This window comes from Idiotropiscis lumnitzeri, chromosome 5 (genome assembly GCF_059441095.1).
Source record: "Idiotropiscis lumnitzeri isolate Australia: NSW breed Sydney's pygmy pipehorse chromosome 5, RoL_Ilum_1.0, whole genome shotgun sequence".
Taxonomy (NCBI): domain Eukaryota; kingdom Metazoa; phylum Chordata; class Actinopteri; order Syngnathiformes; family Syngnathidae; genus Idiotropiscis; species Idiotropiscis lumnitzeri.
In genome coordinates, this window is record NC_142395.1 from 16,165,798 (window position 1) to 16,184,909 (window position 19,112).

A 19,112-nucleotide genomic window follows, 5' to 3' on the forward strand; every position below is an offset into this window, starting at 1 on the left:
GGGTGACATGAAGCTACAAATACAAACTGTAAAAAAAAAAATAAAAAAAAAAAGAAGTGACTGTTAAAAAGTGGTTTGATTGTAGTAAGTTATCATTAAATGAAAATAAAACTTAATTTATGGTGTTTAGTGTTAAGCAGTTAAACTGTGACATAAAATCTCTGATTACTGATCATAAATTGTGCTGGAAGCCACAAATTTAATACATAGAAATGAACTAAATCATTGGCAATTTTTTTCATAAAGTAAAGGATGGACTAAATAAGAGCGCACTTCATATATTGTACGCTTCTCTTGTGTTGCCTCACCTGACATGTGTAGAGGTTTGTGGTAATGAATCTAAAACAAAAATAAATACATTCATTAAACTCAAGAAAAGAGCCATTAGAATAATTAACAAGATTGGTTACAGAGAATGAACTCGTAAATTATTCATAGGTTCTTTTATTTTAAAATTCATTTATCTGAAGACATTGCACATGCATTTTTGTGGAGTAAAAACAAAAGCCTACCTGTTTGTCTTCAGGCTGTTTTCAAGTTAAGGGAAGGAAATGAAGATTTAAGCGGTTTATTTATCTTTGAAACCTGTAAAGTGACGACAACGATATAATGCAGGTGTGCTTCAGTTTTGGGTGTCAAATTGTGGAATGAACTTGATGTTGCATTGTTGTTCTTTGTTGGGGTTTAAGGAAAAATGTAAAATCTAAATTAATTCATGCTTACAGTGCCATTGATAAAATGTAAACAAGTTAAGTGTGTTTATTATTTATTTCTTTTGTTCTCGTGATTCATGGGTGATTCATTCAGCCTTCCTTTTTTTTTTTATTTTGTTTTGGGTTGTTAACGGATGTTCAAAATTATTTTAAAAAGCTTTTCATGCTTTCTGGTGAAAACAATTACCTGAACATGAATTATGGCTTCATCATGTACCGCCCCAAATATCTTTTCACGCGTCTGATTACTGTGATATTTTTTGCTTTGGCCGTTGTGTGGACAATATCACCTACCCCGCTTGAAGACCACATCAGAGACGCACAAGTATTTTTTTCCAGTGTGTGATCTCAGGAAGGTGCTCATCGCTGTGCACACTATTGTAATGTTGTCATGGCAACGGAAGCAGACTAAGCGGAGGCTTTTTGCAAGGGGGAATGACATAAATGACCGAATTGCTCTCTCTAAATGCCGCATGCGCAAGGACACTAATTACGCTGGTCCATTTTTACATCTGATCACTCTGTTCAGAAGCAGCAGCATTAGGTCGATTTGAGAGGTATTCACGAACAATGTGGTTATAATTAGTGTTTGCAGTGGGCGTACAACTCACTGCATTAGCTAAGCATCTCTAATATTTCGACTGGTATGCTCTCTGGTAAGTTATCTCATAGCATGTTATAGAAAAATACACTTTTGTTTTTGTGGTTATTTTTACTGTGGTTGATTTACTTCACTTTTATTTTTATTCAATTATGTTATATTTTTCCACACATTTTTCATCTGTTTTGTATTTTTCCCGCGGCATTTCAGTTATCCACAGATTTTCTTCCCATTTGTAAATATATATTTTGTTTTTGTTTTCTCTCACATTGTATTTCTTCATGATGGAATTGATGGTATATTTTATTTATGCCTTAGTAATTTATTTTCTATTTCAATATCAAATTTATTTATTTCATAGTGTTGTTTGTTATCATTAATAGCATTACCTTGACTATAAATGACACTCAGAGTATAAAGCAATATTTTGGCCATGCAAAGAGGCGTCCCAGTTTGAGGGAGAAAACAATGAGTAAATGAAATATGAAGCTCAAGCACGATAATAAACATTGCTGCGTGTGTTAATGAATTAGGTCGAGCTTATGTCACACTGGTGCTTTGATGCCATTTGAGGCTCACGGGTGTATACTGAGCAAATAAAAAGTCAAAACTTGCCGCTCACCTCCACTGTGTCACAAAACACATCAAGTTTAAGGTGTGCGTGTGCGTGTATATGTTTGTGTGTCTGGAATATTCCCATCGGATCCTATTTGCGGTAAACAATAAACAATGGTAGCCTTGTGTCACAGAGAGCTTAATGGGACATATTTTTAAAAGTAAACTTTTTTTTTTTAGGTATGTGCAATTGTCTGTGTAGTGACTACTCCCCAATCAAGTGTGAAATTAAATAAGTAAATCTTCAATCATTTTTGTATTTCTAAAAATATGGCTGAGAGTGAGCCCTTCTGCTAATAAACTAACCACTCCAATATCCATTTTTTTTTTATATATAGAATGAGTTGGAATGGGAAAGAAACCCTTTGGGAAAATTGCTATCATGACAAAGCTAAAGGTGAGATCCACAATTACACAATTACAAATTACAGTTGTGTTTATGTCCCAAATGTCTACTTTCAAAATCTTACTGTAACACTCGGGTGGCTCAAACTAACAGACGTTTGTGGCCATTGCAGATTCGGATTCTGATCAGCATTAGCTTCTAATTCACGTCATCAAAAGTGTAATTTGGTGGCATAATGATAAAATGCTCCATCCACCAGTGATAATGCAAAGGCGACCCTAATGATGCTCGTTTTGGGTGAGACAAGACTTAGCTTTTTCTAAATGACACTTAATTTGTCCGTGAAGGTGTTGGCGGCTCAGAGGGGTGTTTTGTGTTTGATAATGTGTCTATGCACCAAAAACATCCTTTCATTGTCAAGGGCACTCGCTTGTTTGCTACACTCTGGGCCCAACTTGCTCTAATATTGAGCTTAAAGATAAAGAGTGGGACGAGAGCCGGCGTTAAAAGGGATTAAAGTGAAGCGAGACAGAAAACAAAATGGGACAGGAGAACTGCACATTTCCTTACGTATGTGTGTCACGGAAAAACTATCAGCTGTTGGAAAATTGCAGTTGTTTGTTTATATTCAAACTCGACCTGTGGCATACGTGAGTGGTTATTGAGAAGTTATTATTTCATCATTCTGGCCATATTGATGAATTTGCTGTGAAAATATGACAAATTGTAATCTTCTTGTGGGTTCCCACAAAAACATGCCATGGACATGTTATTGAGACACAAGGGACCTGTTTTACGTTAGTAAAAGACATACAATTTATGTTTGCTTTAAAATGTCAATCGCGCATCTCGACGTCATCCCCACATGATGATGATGGTGATGATGTTGGAGATGAATCTGCAGGAAATCCGGCAGTAATGCTTCTGAGCCGTTGCTGGAATTGGATGCAGTTGAAGGATTGTCAAAGGCCAGCGTGCCGTGTCGCACAATGCAGTGCACGACCTTGTTCACAAGCTCCACGGAGGCTCAATGTGACTTCTTGTTCATCGTCTCCCCTCCAGACTGACAATTAAAAAAGTATATACTGTACCTATATCGTCAAAATTATTAGGACCCATTCTGTTAATGTCAGAAAAAAAAACAGTGGGCAAAGAAATATGTTGCAAAAGTTATATGGCCATGTTTGCTTGACTGCAGCGCTGCCCCCACTCGTGGCATACTGGAAATATAAGCAAAGGATGTATGGTCACCGTTTTGAAACCGGATGACTCGTTTGAAAAGTGACCCTTTATTGTCCTTCAAATGTGGGGGATTTATCCACAGACGCTCCTTTCTTCTTCCCTTTCCTCCCTTTGTATCCGCCGGTGACTGAGAAATACAGCTTAAGCCGTCAAGGCAATCCGCTTTTTCTTTGACAACCGCACGATTGGTTTTGTAGTTCCTTGAAATAATATAGGTGGCCTGAGCGATACATATTTTTGTAGCGATTTGGTGAGCGTGCAAGGGGCCCACTCGTAATTTGTCGAGGTTAGTCGCATCACACGGTGCATCTGGCTTTGTACTCATGTCTCTTCCGAGTTGAGATCAAGAGTATTGGTAATTGGTTGTGCACTGATGTGTGCAACCAGAATTCTGGCTTGGTTGAAGCAATCAAACACTCATTGGACTCAATCAAATACACATTTACGTATCTGTCTGCAGTGAGCCACCACTGAAATCCCCTCTTGAACTCACTCCACGCGTTTTCAATGGGGTTGAGGTCTGGGGATCGAGACTTGATTCTGTGTCGGGTGAACCGTTTTACAATTTTCAGTGTAAGAGAATAAAAATGGAATTCATTTCGTGGCTTTTAACACATCTTAAGCAGAGAAGGGGACCACCAAGGATTACAAGTAAAAATCTGCAATATAAATAGAAAGCATATCAAAGTATTTTTTTAAAATATAGTTTTACTCTTCCCACACACTTTAAACACATTAAAACTTATTAAAAACAGCATCATGAGCTTGTGGCGATGTGCTTGCAGTTCCTTATATACGTGCTTTGCACACTTCGGCCTCCAACAAATGAGCGTCTTCTTCCATTATGTCAAGGACTTGTAGTTTAAGTGGTCACACCCACAACGGCGCACCTGCAATATTACCAAAACCTAGTGAGTAAATATATTCCACAAACAGGATAATGTCAATTAGCACTACAAAGTTACTGCAATTATAAACCGTCCAAAAATTGCTCCTCACTGCCTTGCATGTTGCAGCACAATGTGGTAGCCTACTCAATGGTGTGTAACTTGCCTGGATGCTGTAAACTCACACTCAAAACAATTTGTGCTATAGCAGGGGCACAATATAGCAGAGGATTCACTTAATTACAATTGTCTATTCGGCTGTTCCTTTCTTAGTGAGAGAGCAAACTCACAAATTCAGTATTAAATTATCTACAGTAGTTATTCCGCCATATGTATCAGAAAATTGGAGGATGCCTCGTGGGGAAACAACACATACATTTCGAGTTGTGTTGTATACATCTTTGATTTTGGCTCCATTAGTTGACATGTAGAAAAAGAACATTTTTTTTTTCATTTCATCAGGTGTTGCCAGTTAATGTCAAAACAAAGCAATTAGGCCATGTGCCACTTTTTCCCGGCTCTCTCGCCTGATTCAACCGGTCTGTTTGTTTATTGCTCATTTTCCATCGACGCAAAAACACTTTATTTGTTCCCCGCCGAAAGCTAATTTAACAGCGGCTCAACATTTTTGTTGGGAGCGGGGTGGGGGGCTGGTATTAGCCCGCCAGTCTAGCATCATCAGCCACGTCCCCCTCGCATTAGATTTCCTCCGCCGATTGCCTCTTGTGCAGAGAGCATCCTGTCGCCAGGTTTTCAGATAATTGCATTTTAAATGTTTATGGATTTTTAAGCACCACTTACTTTTCTTTTGCAGCTCGCTTAATCATCTATTTTGTTCTGTCCTTCTCCACAGATACATCGAGAACTGGACTGGACTGCAGACGCTGCGGGATGTGGACATGGAACTCTATACCGGACTGCAAAGACTGTGAGTTTCATTAAATAGCTGTTAGACGAGAAGGTGGTAGGGAAAAAGACCTAACCTATGACCTGCTCAATCAAAAAAAAATAATTAATGAATTAACATGAGATGAAACCAAGACAGCTTTTTAAAGGCCGACAATGGCAGTATGGGATCTTGGTGAAGTAATTAATGAATATCAGGGAAGAAGGTTTGTTCAAAGTTAACGTTAATCATAAAAGTTCGCAAAGAGCTACACAATAACTAAGACAAAAATCAAAAAAATTCAACACAATCCAACAACACATGATATTTTCTATATTATAGTCAATACAATAATAAATTCAGCACTGCAATTCCAAAATTCACAGATTAAGTAAAATCGAAATTATTATAATGTAATATCTCAACCGTTGTTTCGTTTTATTCTCTAAAATGGACAACTGTTTAATTCCTATGGCATTACTTGGGAACCCATGACAGTTATGTTGGGATTATGAACACTGGACTCAAGAAATCTGTATTTTTTTTAACCATGTCAATCTATCGATCTATGTAAAAGCAAGAAAGATTTTTTTTTTACCGCAGCCTTGCTTCGTTCAAGCAATGTGCCGCGATAGCCCGCCCCGACTCCCACCCCACTTCTCAATGGTTACCTACTGACCTCTTCCTCCTGTCTTCTTTTCTTCTCCTCCGCCCTTTCCAAACTCGGAGCAGGCCTCTCTCCCCTGATCCCGGTGATCCCTCATCAGGGAGGCCAAGTGTAATATCTCCAGCAGCAAATTAGCATTTTTCTCATTACCACCTCCTCCGTGAGGGGGGCGGATGGTGATTGGCGAAGGAAGGTGTGCGAGCGGGCGGGCTGGGGCCCCGGTTACAGTCCCGTAGCCCGGTTTGATGCTCATTATTCCACATTTCAATAATGACAATATGAGACGCGATCATTCATGAAAAACGGTGGATTGTTAAATATGCCAACGAGCAGTGCGCTAATGAAAGAGGTGCTACGCATGTTTCTGTTGATGCTTTAATTGCGAATAGATTAAAATAAAATATCCACCAGAGTGCCACATGATGATGATGACAGTGGTTGCTCTTGAGCTGCAAATTTACTTACTTTGTAGTCAAACTTTTTCATTTAAAATCCACACCGTTATTATCACATACAGGGTGCACGTCGTACTTACAGTGATTGTTTTTTTTTTTATTTATTTTTTTTAACGTAATTAATCCAGGTAAGGCAACTGAGAACAATTTATTATATGAAGCAGACAGCAGAGTAAAAACAAAGCCAAATAAAGAGAGAAACATAAATTAAATTAAATTGCACAGTGTGATATATAGCCAGTTCCATAATTATTGGGACATTGAATTGAAACAAATATCTTTAGTTCTTGAGACCAACTGTGTGGTTGGTTCAGTGAAGACAAAATTAATTATTTATGTTTACAAAAATGTTGTAGGTCTCTGTAAAGCGCATTGTTACAGCTGCGACTGTTATGAAATGTGCTATACAAATAAAGTTGTATTGTTCAAGATACTTCTTTGTTTATAAAAGACGGAAGTTTACAAAAACATATAGTATGTTTGTTTGATTGAAGACCAAACTGTATTCAGTTCATCAGTGACTAAATTGGCTTCGATAACCATAAATGTGAGTGACTTGCACCTCGCCGTCAAAAAGTCACTGAGGCATGATGGGAAGGTAACGCGAGTTTAAATGGCACGCCGCGAAGTTCCGAAGCGCAGGGCGATGATGTCAGTGAGAGACAGCTTTGATTACAGCATTAGAACTTCAGCTGCGGGGCGCCTTTACGCTGAGCGGAGTTACATTTGGAATTAAAATTGGATTTAGATGAGGCAGAACTGTTCGGACTCGCTGCAGTGGATTCTCCTGCGAGTGAGCAAGCGCGTGTCAGAATGTACTCGCGACACCATTTTTATTTGTGCCAGACACGGCTTCAGTCGCAACGAAATGGAGTCATTTCGAAGCAAAGAAATGTATTCAAAAACGGTTATTTTCTGACTTTAATGCCTTTGCAAATGTTAAGGTCCTTGGAGACTCAAAATGGAGATTGTTTTGATTACTGGGAAAATAATAATATATATATATATATATATGTGTATATATGTATATGTATATATATATATATATATATATATATATGTGTGTATATATATATATGTATGTATATATATATATGTATGTATATATACTTATCTATATATATATATATATATATAGATATGTATATATATATATGTATATATATATATATATGTGTGTATATATATATGTATATATACTTATATATATATATATATATATACATATGTATATATGTATATATATATATATATATATATGAGGATAAGCAATTGAGTTCAAGACTAAATTGTCTTTGATGTTGACTAATACATGAATGTTTTTTATTGTCTGATATCATCTTTGAAGTTCATTGTAAACATATTTCATGTTTGCATGTGTCTTGAAATATGCTTTGATGTACATAAAAACATTCATTATGTTAACTGACAACTTGACCTGTTAACCGAAACTGCCTTTTGATATTTAAAAAAAAACATGTACACTGCAGTGGATACAGAGTTTGTGCCAGAATGTATCTGCTCACGTTTTTTGGGGGTTGGAGGGGACTGTGTTACATAATTTTAAGAAGAAATAAACCATTGCACACACATGCAAGCACAACACAAGCACACTCACACACACAGGCGCACAAAACCGGCCAAAAAGGAAATGAGAAGAATGGAAAAAAAAAATCTCTCCCACGCTGTTGCCTTTTTGTGCTTTGTTCACACGTTCACGTTCATTCTATCCCTTTTTTTTTTCCATTGCAGCACCATCATGAATTGCAACCTGAGGGTAATCCAGCCCCGAGCCTTTGCTCAGAATCCACACCTACGCTACATGTGAGTAAATATCTTGTATATATACTAAGGGTGTGCAAAGTATGGCCCGTGTGCCACCTTATTCTTTAATCCGGCCCAACAAGCATTAGAGGCGTCAAAGTCAAGACCCGGGGAGCAAATCTGACCCATCACATGATTTTATGTGGCTCGCTAAAGCAAATCATATGCGTATACTTTGTTTCTTGCGACAATTTGTACCAAATTTGCAAATTGTCTTCACTTTTAATGACAGATAACAGATAGCATATCAGATCGGCTTTAGTTGGGGATAAACTGTGTACTGTAGCTTTAAAGGAAAATAACACAAAGTACTGGCAAGGACGATTCACTTCCCTTCCGATTCAATTCACATATTCAAATTACAATATTTGTCTGACGATTAGATTTATATCCTGATTATTGATTGGGATTCAATATCATATTTATTGATATTTTCTTAAACAATGTATTGTTTTCTTAATATAACATTTATACTAATTTGTTTTGCTATGGCTTTTTGCTATGACTCTGCTGAATGCTTATGACTTAGCACAATAAATTTTCTCGGCGCTGCCATCTGCTGGAGGAAAGTGGTAGCTTCACCTTTGCTTTTTGAGAAAGTGTAAAAATTGATTCTGAACTTTGACATCCATTGATTGAATCTTCTCATATTAAATCCCGATAATTAAGTGGGTCAGTTTTTTTTGCACTCCCTTACCTCTGGAGGCTACCAAAACCACTATATGGTCCGTGACATTGATAGGTTTGACACCCTGATTGTCAAACTCCTCTTTTTGTTGCATTATTTTTTTCCCCCTAAAATGTTTAAAAGATTTTTTTTATTAAATATCTTGGTAAACAATTTTTTAATGTCTCTAAAAAAGAATTGGCCCATCTTTCTGTTTTAAAACGAAAAATCTCATGTTGCCCTCAAGTGCAAAAGTTTACTCAGCACTGCTACTTCATGGCTTGTCGATGAGTCGAGCATTGAGCACAAGATGATGTTGTTGATAGAGAGTAGCTTTGGGGTATGTGGTAAGATACCAGGTGGGGGCGAATGGAGGCAACGCCATTACTGCGGCCGAACGACGCCTGTCTTAAATGAGACATCCATTATTTGCCTTAGATAATTGGATTCCTATCTGCACAGCTTCAACATAGCGAAGAAGACGAAGAAGAAGGCAATGTGCTTCCATTTAGCCGCCGCTCTCTAAATGGACAATTTGTCCGGCAGGGCAGAGCGGCACGCTGGCGAGGAGCAAAGTAATTTATTTAACAAAAGGCTGACGTCTTAGCGTATGACAGCCTCTTATCGCACTGTTATTTTCCAGGAGTAAGCACGACCTGAGGAACTCGGTCGCAGTCTTTTACGTGAACACGCTGTCATTTGCAGTTTGCACTTGGCAACTGAATCGGATCTGTACACTGTGAGTGGTTAGAACCTCACATAACCGCCGGTCTTGGCTTTACACTTTCTTTGGCCCTGCGCCAGATAATCTTTGATGTTGACAAATATACATTAGCCTCCCTGCAGGGTTTTAATAGTTTGGGATTTTTCATTGTAGTTGGTCGTTAGTTAATTTCGTTTTAATTAGTATTTAGAGCGTTTTTTTTAGTTTTTAGGTTTTTTAAAATCCTTTGTTTTAGTTGAATTTTTCTTAGTTTTAGTATTTTTTTTTTTATATGGTGTATTTTTGGAATGTAAGATTTTAAAAAAGTGTCACTAAGTAATGTGTAATAAAATAAAAGTAAACTACAATTCTCAAATGATTGTTCTCTTCCATATGGCTGTACAGTATTACTAAATTTAAATCAACCCCAAAAGCTCATGCATGAAATTAATAATGATAAAGATGAATACTAATGACAGTTTTAATGTTTGCATTTAGTTTTACAATAAAATTCTGAATGTAAAATGTAGTCTGTTAGTTTTCCTTTTTTAATTTTTTAAAACTATTTAACAATGTTTTTTTTCTCCAGTTTTAGCCTGTATCATTAGTTTTCGTTAACTATAGCTTTGTCCCTTGATGTCTAAATTGACTATTATGTTAAAAAATGCACATCAATCTTTTCTACCGTGAATGAAACATGGCCGGTAGATTACTGCTAGGTTACCTTTAATGTTTTACAAAAAAAAAAAAAGAAATCACATAGGTTAGGTTAGGCCAAGACTCTAAATTGTCTTTGAAGTTTTCAACCATACGCGAGCTTCACCGAACTTTCTCGATTGTCTGAAAAGCTTGTGAGAACAAGAACATTAGCATTGTGGTGCGTTTCCATGTGTCAGTCGAGTGATGGACTGGTGATGAGTCCAGAATGTAAGCCTGCCTCGCTTTCCGCATTACTGGCTTATGCTCCATTTAAGCTCCCCTCAGCCCTGCCCGTGTAAAGAGTATGTTTACTGGGGGCAACTTTGGAGGAAATAACTTGTAATGGCAACATTAAAGTAAATGCAGCAATGCAAGACTCGACTGACCGTTAGATTTACGAGGCGATCTCACGGCTCAGCTTTTGCGTTTGTGTGTGCGTGCGTGTTTGTGTTTATGCGGGTGTGTCCGTCCGCTTTATTTGCGTGGGCGATCGGGAGCAGCCATCAAAATCATCTGCGTTTAATGAAACATATTAATCCTCCTTTCACTTTTGGCCAAAGCAAATCAACTAAAAGTTCTCTGGTATAGTTACGGCATAGCGTTGATGTCTCTTGCTGATGATCAATGCTAGCTAATTAGCAGCACCTCTCTCTTATTGTCGGCTATTATTGTAAGAGCAATCTTAGCCATGAAGATGTTTATTCACAATCATATGCACTAATCGGTTGCGGTTTGAGTGTGTAGAGGCATAGAAAAGAAAATAAGATACAGGTTAACAGAGTTAGCCTGTTGCGATGACATAGCTCGACTTATTCTCCTCGTCTTATGTTGCCTTTTGAGGCTCCACATAATGTACGATATCGTGAACGGCATTCTTTTTAAGTGCACCACAATAACAGGGCACACTTGTCTAGGAAGCTGTCGAAATGGGCGAAGGGGGAGCTTGGATATTTGAAGAAGCAAATGCTCCATTCCCACCCATGCATTTCGACGACAGAAATATTCCGCACTTTGATTTCCCGCCATGGGTGCGTAAGAAATTATGAATATAGTTGAGTATTATTATAAAACACAATAATGTCAATGTGGTTCTTTCGTATAAATATCATTTTGATGTGAATGAATGAATTCATTCATTGAATCATAAATTGACGTGGATCTTTACAAAAGCAGGTTAGGTACATGCAAGACTAAACTGTTTACAAAAACAAATGAGCTGACTTTTTTGACATCACTAAATTATCTTTGCCATTTACAAAAATGCACCGCTTAGATTCATTGAAGACTAACTTGACCGTGATAGTCAAAAAAATGCATATTTGTTTCATTTAAGTCTTGAAACAGTCTTAGCTGTTTAGGAAATTTGCCTGTGTATGAAAAATGTACTTTTGGAAATGTTTGGTTCATTGATGGCTCAAAATTGTTTTTGGTGCCTATAAAAACACAAGTGACAATTTTATATTAAATAGGAAGAGCAACACAATTACTATAATGCTCTATGTTGTAAAACACTGTGATTTTTGCCTCTGAAAAGTGCGACAGAAATTGTTTGCTATGTAGTAGAAATATAATTTCCCAAAAACTTATTGAAGATGCCAACTATAGTTAAGTTAATAAAATATCAGAAATCATTTCATGATAAAGGGCAGCCCAACATGAAATCACCCTGTACAATACACAACAAATCGAAAGGAGTCGAGCGCGAAGCAGATGAATTAAAAAGAAGCTAATTAGGCGAGTTGATCATTTACATTTGCGATGGATTAAACCGCAAGCTGACTGTGTGATTGCGGCCTCAATTTGTGATGAAGAGCCTCCGTCCCCCACGAGAAAAGCACCAGCTGGGCCTCTGATTTGGACATCAATGAGGTCGCTCCTATGCATAATAATTAATATCGCTTGACATCTTCATCGGTATCGTCATACTACTCCTTGCCCGTCACCCTGTAAGCACACACCTGTATTTACAACACAAGGGACTCAGTGGTGAGAGCTTTTGACTTCAAAGGTGTCCGTGTTTTGTATTTAAAAAAAAAAAAAAAAACACATTTAGCTTGAGCCGAAAGCAAATAACATGAATGTGCTTGATCGTGATCGTGACAAGGGGAATACATCAGCAGCCTTTCAAAGCATCTTATTTTGGCACATTGCTGTGTTGCATTGAAACCGAGCTGCAAACATCACACGCGTTTTGCTTTTAATGTCGCTCTATGGTGAGCTGTTGCTAAAAATGAATGTTGCTCGAGCAAAAACAAGATCATGTTTTCTCTGCCAGATAAGCTGTAAGAAGTTGCAATTGATTTACGTCAGTGTCATGCCTTGTCCGCCTGGAATGCGGAAAGCGAAAAGTTAAAGTCCATCTTTGAATGACCCTTGCAAATGGCCAACATGACCCTGAGTTCTTGTCTTTAAAGTCTGTCCCAAACCTTCATTTGAAATCCTCAACCCTCCATGACACCCCATGACTTGCCATGAAAGCCCATTTTGGAACGTTACACCTTGCGTTCTTATTCTTAAGTCCATCTCTTGAAATGGATCCAGAAGGTAAATTGTGTGGCGCTGCGGGTCGTAGTCTTCTGGACAGTTTGAAGGAATGTTAGGATGCCGAAGGAGGACGTTTCCTCCATTTATGAGATGAAACTGTTTAATACTTGTAAGTGTCAATGTAATAAAATGTATATTTAATAAGATATACGCTCATATATTGGCTCTGGAATGTCCGATGTCACTAATCTTTGTCAAGTGCGGCCTGTGAAGCCATCTTGCGCTATCCAAATAAACTTGACTTGATGTCTTTAAAGACACAAGCTCAGCTATATTTACTTTTGCAAGCCAACTTTTCTCTAAAGTGTTTGCCTTCTTAATGGCTGTGGCCTAAATGAGTTTGCTTTATAATGACAGCTCTAAAATCAACTTGATTACCGGGCGAGTGAGAGAGAGCTTAATTTCCAGCAGTGCGTAAACGAGATGAATTTAACCCTTCGTCGACTGACCGGCGTTAAAAGCTGAATGGAAATTGAATGTAAATATGAAGCGCCACTCAACGTACGCTTACACCGCCCGCGTAAATATTTGATCGCGTCTGCGAATGAGATGCAAACACGACATGAGCAGCTTGATGCGCTGCTGTTTATTCTCGACGCCGATGATTAAAGTCGACTCCGGGCGCACACGGTAAGGAGTCAGAAAGATCTGTGCAGCCAAGCAGCTCCCGAATTTCATAGCGCAAGTTCATCTTGATTTAATTGCCTTTTTAATTACCTCCCATGCTCATTCAATGCTCCTACGAAGCCTCTTTCCATTGGAGCTTTTTTTCCCCATGCTCCTAAACCAACTGGTGGGTTGAAAATTCATTATGGGGAGGGTTTTGGGTTTTGATTGTGCTTACATCTGTGGCGGGCCGTGAATTTCACACGTGGGCCTTCAGTGAAGTTCTACTTAGTCCGACTTGAATAAATAGCCCTCATAATATCATTTATGACTCCACGGCTGGAGAAATAATGTAGAGACAAACGCTTACGCGTGTCGGACGACCTCGCCTCACGCGAGCAAGCTTCTGTTGAAAGATCCATCTTCAAAATGGCTTTGCAAGTGTATCTAAAATCAAATTCACGATTTTCCCTTCTTCGTCCATTGTGGGTTAAAAAAAGCAAGAATATATTTTAGATTTTCGAACGGTCAGACTGGTGTAGATTTCCGCATAGCGCTAGTCTCTCACAAGTGATTATCGAATCACAGAACACGTTCGGACCTTCAACGTCAGAGTGAGAAGGCTCTCTGTAATCAACTCGGGATCTGATTGGCTATCGCAACTCTCTAAGAGCCTGCGAAAAAGCATGGATGCCCGCACTGTTCATTGTGAAGGTGTGCTGAACTCTGAAGTCAGCGGGGCAGGACAAGCGAGCTGAATTCTAATTGGATGGGCCAGCAGAGAAGACCTTGATCGCCCACCATTGACTGACCCGGCCCAAACCGTGGTGCTTGAGTCATATGGATCACGGGTCAAAGATGATCCATTGCACCACTAGTCACGAGTCCATCATTAACACAATCTTGCACCACTTGCTCCATGCCTCAAAAGAGCAGTTTTTCGATTCTCCTTTAGTCATTTTCCGTTGTCTTACCTTTCCCAATGCTGCTACACACGCCTTTCACCTTGTTACACATTGCAACGGCTGATAGGGTGGACGTGTTAGCAACCCCCGGTGGGTACAATTAGCCACATTAGCGTGCATTTGGAGAATGTGAACTTGCAGGCTAAAGTCTTTAATGTGGCTTTGTTTCTTGACGGTGGCCTCAGTGCGTGGTTGCCACAGGTGCCAGTGTTCAGGCACACGCGATAAACACATTTAGCCTAATTAGCCCAGTATACTGTAGAGTCGAATTAATGTGCCGGTTTGACAATGCGCGCTCGCCATGTGCATCTATTCCCAGCGTTATAATTTGCCTTATTTAGCCCAGTTCTTGCTGCAAAAATAGCTCCAACTAAAAAGTATCTGCTTGTTTGGGGGATGATTTGGGACGCTTGATGGTAGATGTGAACAGATGGTTGTTATTTAATGATATGTAACTGTTTTTATTTGCACATTCACAGCACATTTAGCGAAAGGACCAGGATCATTGAGGAGCAGCAGGCTTCCCCCAATAGGCTGATTGGAATTCTTAAAAACATTGTACTTAGGTTTTTAATATTTAAAGGATGAACAAGTGACAAGGTTCAAGGATAATTGGTGCTGTGTGTATTTCAAAGTCACGTGTCTGACCAATATATGCATAGACTCCGTTACATGACCGACCCATAACAAAAAAGGCCTGTAATGATTGAGATATACCGTCAAACGGTTACATGAAAAATGATCAAAGATTGACATATAGACTGACCAATGTTTATATTGGGACCGACTGATTTTGATTTTTTTAATTACGATATTACGCACAGTAAAAAGTGATTCATTAGCGGATTAAGTAAAAGAAATGTGTAAGAAATTAAATAACTTCTTTTTCGAGCCCATTACGCTTACGGCTATAAAGATATAAGTTACAGAGAGAACATTTGACTTTTTGAAACAATATTTTATCCATTAATATTTGTTGAACGGAAAAATCGGTCAAAATTACGTTTAGATTATTATTTTTTTGGACATTATTTTCATTTTACTATATGTTCTAATGTGGTATTGTGTTAAAAAAGAAATGGAAAACAATCAGCAAAAAAATCTATTTAAAAAGAGCTAATATCGCCTGATTTAAATCAGCCTACTGATCAATTCGTCGGGTCCTATTTTAAATGAATATTGAGTCATATATTCAGTCAACCCGCTGATACCTTTAGATACTGTCATAGATATGAGTAACATGCGTGACCAAAAACTGAAGCCGCATGTAATACTTGACATATCGACTGCCCACTGCATTGCCTAAACAACAAATAACTTGTGGTGCATGACGACTGATCAATGTTTGCTTGCGACATGAGTCACGTGACTGATCAGTCATTGATACCGCGTACACAAACTGACATTTCGTCTGTCACGCGCAGCCTCCATTACAGTGACATTCTGCGTCGCTCCGAATGAAGCCCCTCAACAAAAAGGTGTCGCGATGAAGTCTTTCGAGTCTTCGCCACCACTTCTCCGGCGTGGTCTTTGTCCTGCCTTTGTCAAATTAAAGGTCAGATGGCTGGACGGCTGGGCGACTCTTTATTCTAATGCGACGGAGAGAGAGAATGAATCTGAAGGGAGCGTTGTCACGGTGGAGCACGAAAGGTCAGTCCCTGTTGGGCGGTCGGGCGCAGGCAGAGAGTCTCATTAAAATCCACCAGACAACATTTTCTTATTGCTAAATGTCACTTTCATTCGCGGGTCAGCTGGCCAGCTGGAGAACACCTTTAATTACAAGTGAAATGGTTCTCTGTTTACCTTGTCAAGACTTCACGTCTTGAAGCAGGAAGACGGGCAACCATATTCTGGGCTGGCTAATGTGTTGCTACTATATAAGCATTAAGTTTAATACGTGAATGGTCTTAACAAGACAACAATGCCAAAATAACCAATTCTTTATGGTCAGACGATCTTTAATGGACCAGCTTTCACTTGCACTTTTGAACTTCTCATCCCAGGCAAACATCCATTTCTTTTTTTATGACCACACATAAAGATGCAATTAAGATGGGATTTGATGTTTGGTCTTTAAAAAATTTTAACTGATGAGAGAATGGCTGTATTAGGAATAACTAGGGCTGGGTTTAAAAAATTGGATATCTCGATTTTAATAAATTTTCCTTTTCATAAGCTGATATCAACTCATAAAAGCATCTATCAATACTTTTAATAACCTCTTTTTCCACATAAATTTACATGACCACATGCGTCACGCGAGATCTTATCACTATGCAAAAGTAGTGTGTCAAAACAAAATGGCGGACGCAGTGAAGTCAGCATCAAAAAGCACGAAGGCAGATGTTTGTATTGTTTTCTTGAGGTCATGTTAAATAAAACGTGCATGATTAATGCAACTGCATTGGCTTCAATTCTCAATGGAACCATTAATATTTTTACTAATTCGAGTTTAGTTAAGAAGTTTGTACTGATTGCAGCATTTGTTCTTCTGAGATACCTTCGGCACGAACGTCAAATTCGTACTATCTGAAATCGTTGATTGAATCAGAAATTGATCTAAGTGAATCGAAAATCGAATCTAATCGTGCTCTTGTATATTTGAATCAAATCGTTTTTTAAAATTTGTATTGGTAATGAACCCTAGGAATGACATTATTTGTATGTCGTAATTGTCATGTAGACTGACCAATGTTTATACATGTGTGACCAAGTAATTACTGCTATGGCGTGTAATGACCAATGATCCATCCTGTTCAAGGTCCCCTGGTACACTCGAAAAGTATCAGAATCAGAATGGCCTTTATTGTCATTAGACTCAGTGTACAAAAAGATTGGAGAGCTCCCCTCTCTATGTATAAATAATAAAAATAAAATAATAATAATAATAAATAGAATAAATAAAAAAACAAAAAGAGTGTTCAGAAAGTCCAACATGCAGGACACGAGCTTGAGGTGGTGTTGAGTCTCGACCAAAAAAATAAAAAAATAAATCCAATTTCATGTCTTTATGTTTGAAGCCTGAAATGCTGGAAAGGTCAAATACGAAGGACTGAATACTTTCGCAAGTCACATTGTAGTAACACAAAATCAATAGAATGCGTATGTCTGAAAAAGCCATCCGGGTTTCTCCTTATTTGACTGGTGTGAACTTGCAATGACGAATGTTAAAGTTTGTGTTGTTAAATGTTCCTGCTAACCTGGCCTGAGGGGGAGTAAGCGTGTCGAGGTTTGAGTTGAGCAGAGGTTCTAATCAGTGTCGGGCCAAAATAAATGAGTCCACACGCTTTGGGGCATTTCATGAACAAGTCATTACTGCAGCTGTCTCCGTCCGTGACCGCCCGTGTCTTGGGATTCCAAGCTCATGTTTGCGTTTGGAGAGCAGATGCACAAACTTTAAAAGCAACTTTTGATGTTGCCGTAATGAGTCACGCAGTCCACGCACAAGCCAATCAATCACTGGATGTTTCCATGGATACACTTTAACGCCACCCTTGGACTTGAATGTACAGTCATGAGGAGTATAATCCACCTTTAGAATTGAACCTACTACTGCCACTGCTACTATTACTACTAGTATTACTATTAATGGTACTAATACTAGAACTCCAACAACTCCAATGTCTACCAAAATAATCACTGCTTCTATTATTGTTTCTTCTTTAAAAATAGTACAGCTAGTAACAGCACTATGAATACTATTACTATTACTACTGCTGCTACTACCACTATTACAATTTTTTCCATATTATGTTAAGTCTTACCACAATGGTACTACTACTACTATTTTTAATTCTTCTACTACTACTAATACTACTACTGCTACAACACTCTTACTACTACTCAGGGCACCAATTCTACTCCCATGACTGCAACGTACTGTCCTGGTCTTAGTTGTGTGGTGTTGGAAGCGAGTGGGAGTGCAACGATGCCACAACAAGGATTTCAGGCAGTCAGATGCATTTACTGGCAGAACGGCTGAACACTTCGTAAGTCTAACTTCCCAACTCATTCTGTAACGTAAATGCAGTCTGTGGTTATTGCTCTTTGGTCCATGGTATGAGTGGAGGATACTCACTCGACGTCCATACACTGCAGGAGTCGGAAGACAACGAACTGACTTGTCGCGGGAGGGGATGAACAAAACCACAGGAAAACCCACGCAGCCCCAGAACAAATACGAGCGCGTTCACTGAGTAGTCACACGTTGACATTTATGTTCCAGGTGGGAATAAGCTGACGTTGAAGCCACATTACTGTACTATCACTTCTACTAATATTAGTCCAACCATTCCTACTCGCCTACTGCTACTATTATTTCTTCTACTACCACTACTATTACTATGAAGACCATTACTATTAGAATTATTATTTCTTCTATTACTACTACTACACTTTTACTACTATTACCACTAACGTAATGAGTAATGAAAAAATTTTTTTTTCACTGAGAGTAGCTTAACACTAAAAAGTACATATACATGTAAAAATTACAATAACCGAACAATAACGGATAATTGGATTTATTGCACTAAATTGTTTTAAAGTGTAAATAGACAATGATGTGCACTTTGTGGTTAATCTGACAGTTAGTTGCAACTACTACTAAGGTTCTTCAAAGGTTAAGACAATGGCACACTGAAGTACAATATTTACCGTGGATTAAAAAAAAGTCTACACACCCCAATAGAG

The 19,112-nt window shown here is 38.4% G+C and overlaps 1 protein-coding gene across 4 annotated transcripts in view; it reads left to right on the plus strand.

Annotated features, from left to right (window-relative positions):
• Nucleotides 1–19,112, plus strand: part of ntrk3b (neurotrophic tyrosine kinase, receptor, type 3b) — a 191,433-nt gene that overhangs the window by 36,725 nt on the left and 135,596 nt on the right. For all 4 annotated transcript variants that reach the window (XM_088296412.1, XM_088296409.1, XM_088296411.1 and 1 more), the window contains 2 exons: nucleotides 5,258–5,332; nucleotides 8,165–8,236. In XM_088296412.1, the coding sequence (XP_088152538.1) occupies nucleotides 5,258–5,332; nucleotides 8,165–8,236 (147 nt within the window). The remainder of the gene's footprint in view (nucleotides 1–5,257; nucleotides 5,333–8,164; nucleotides 8,237–19,112) is intronic.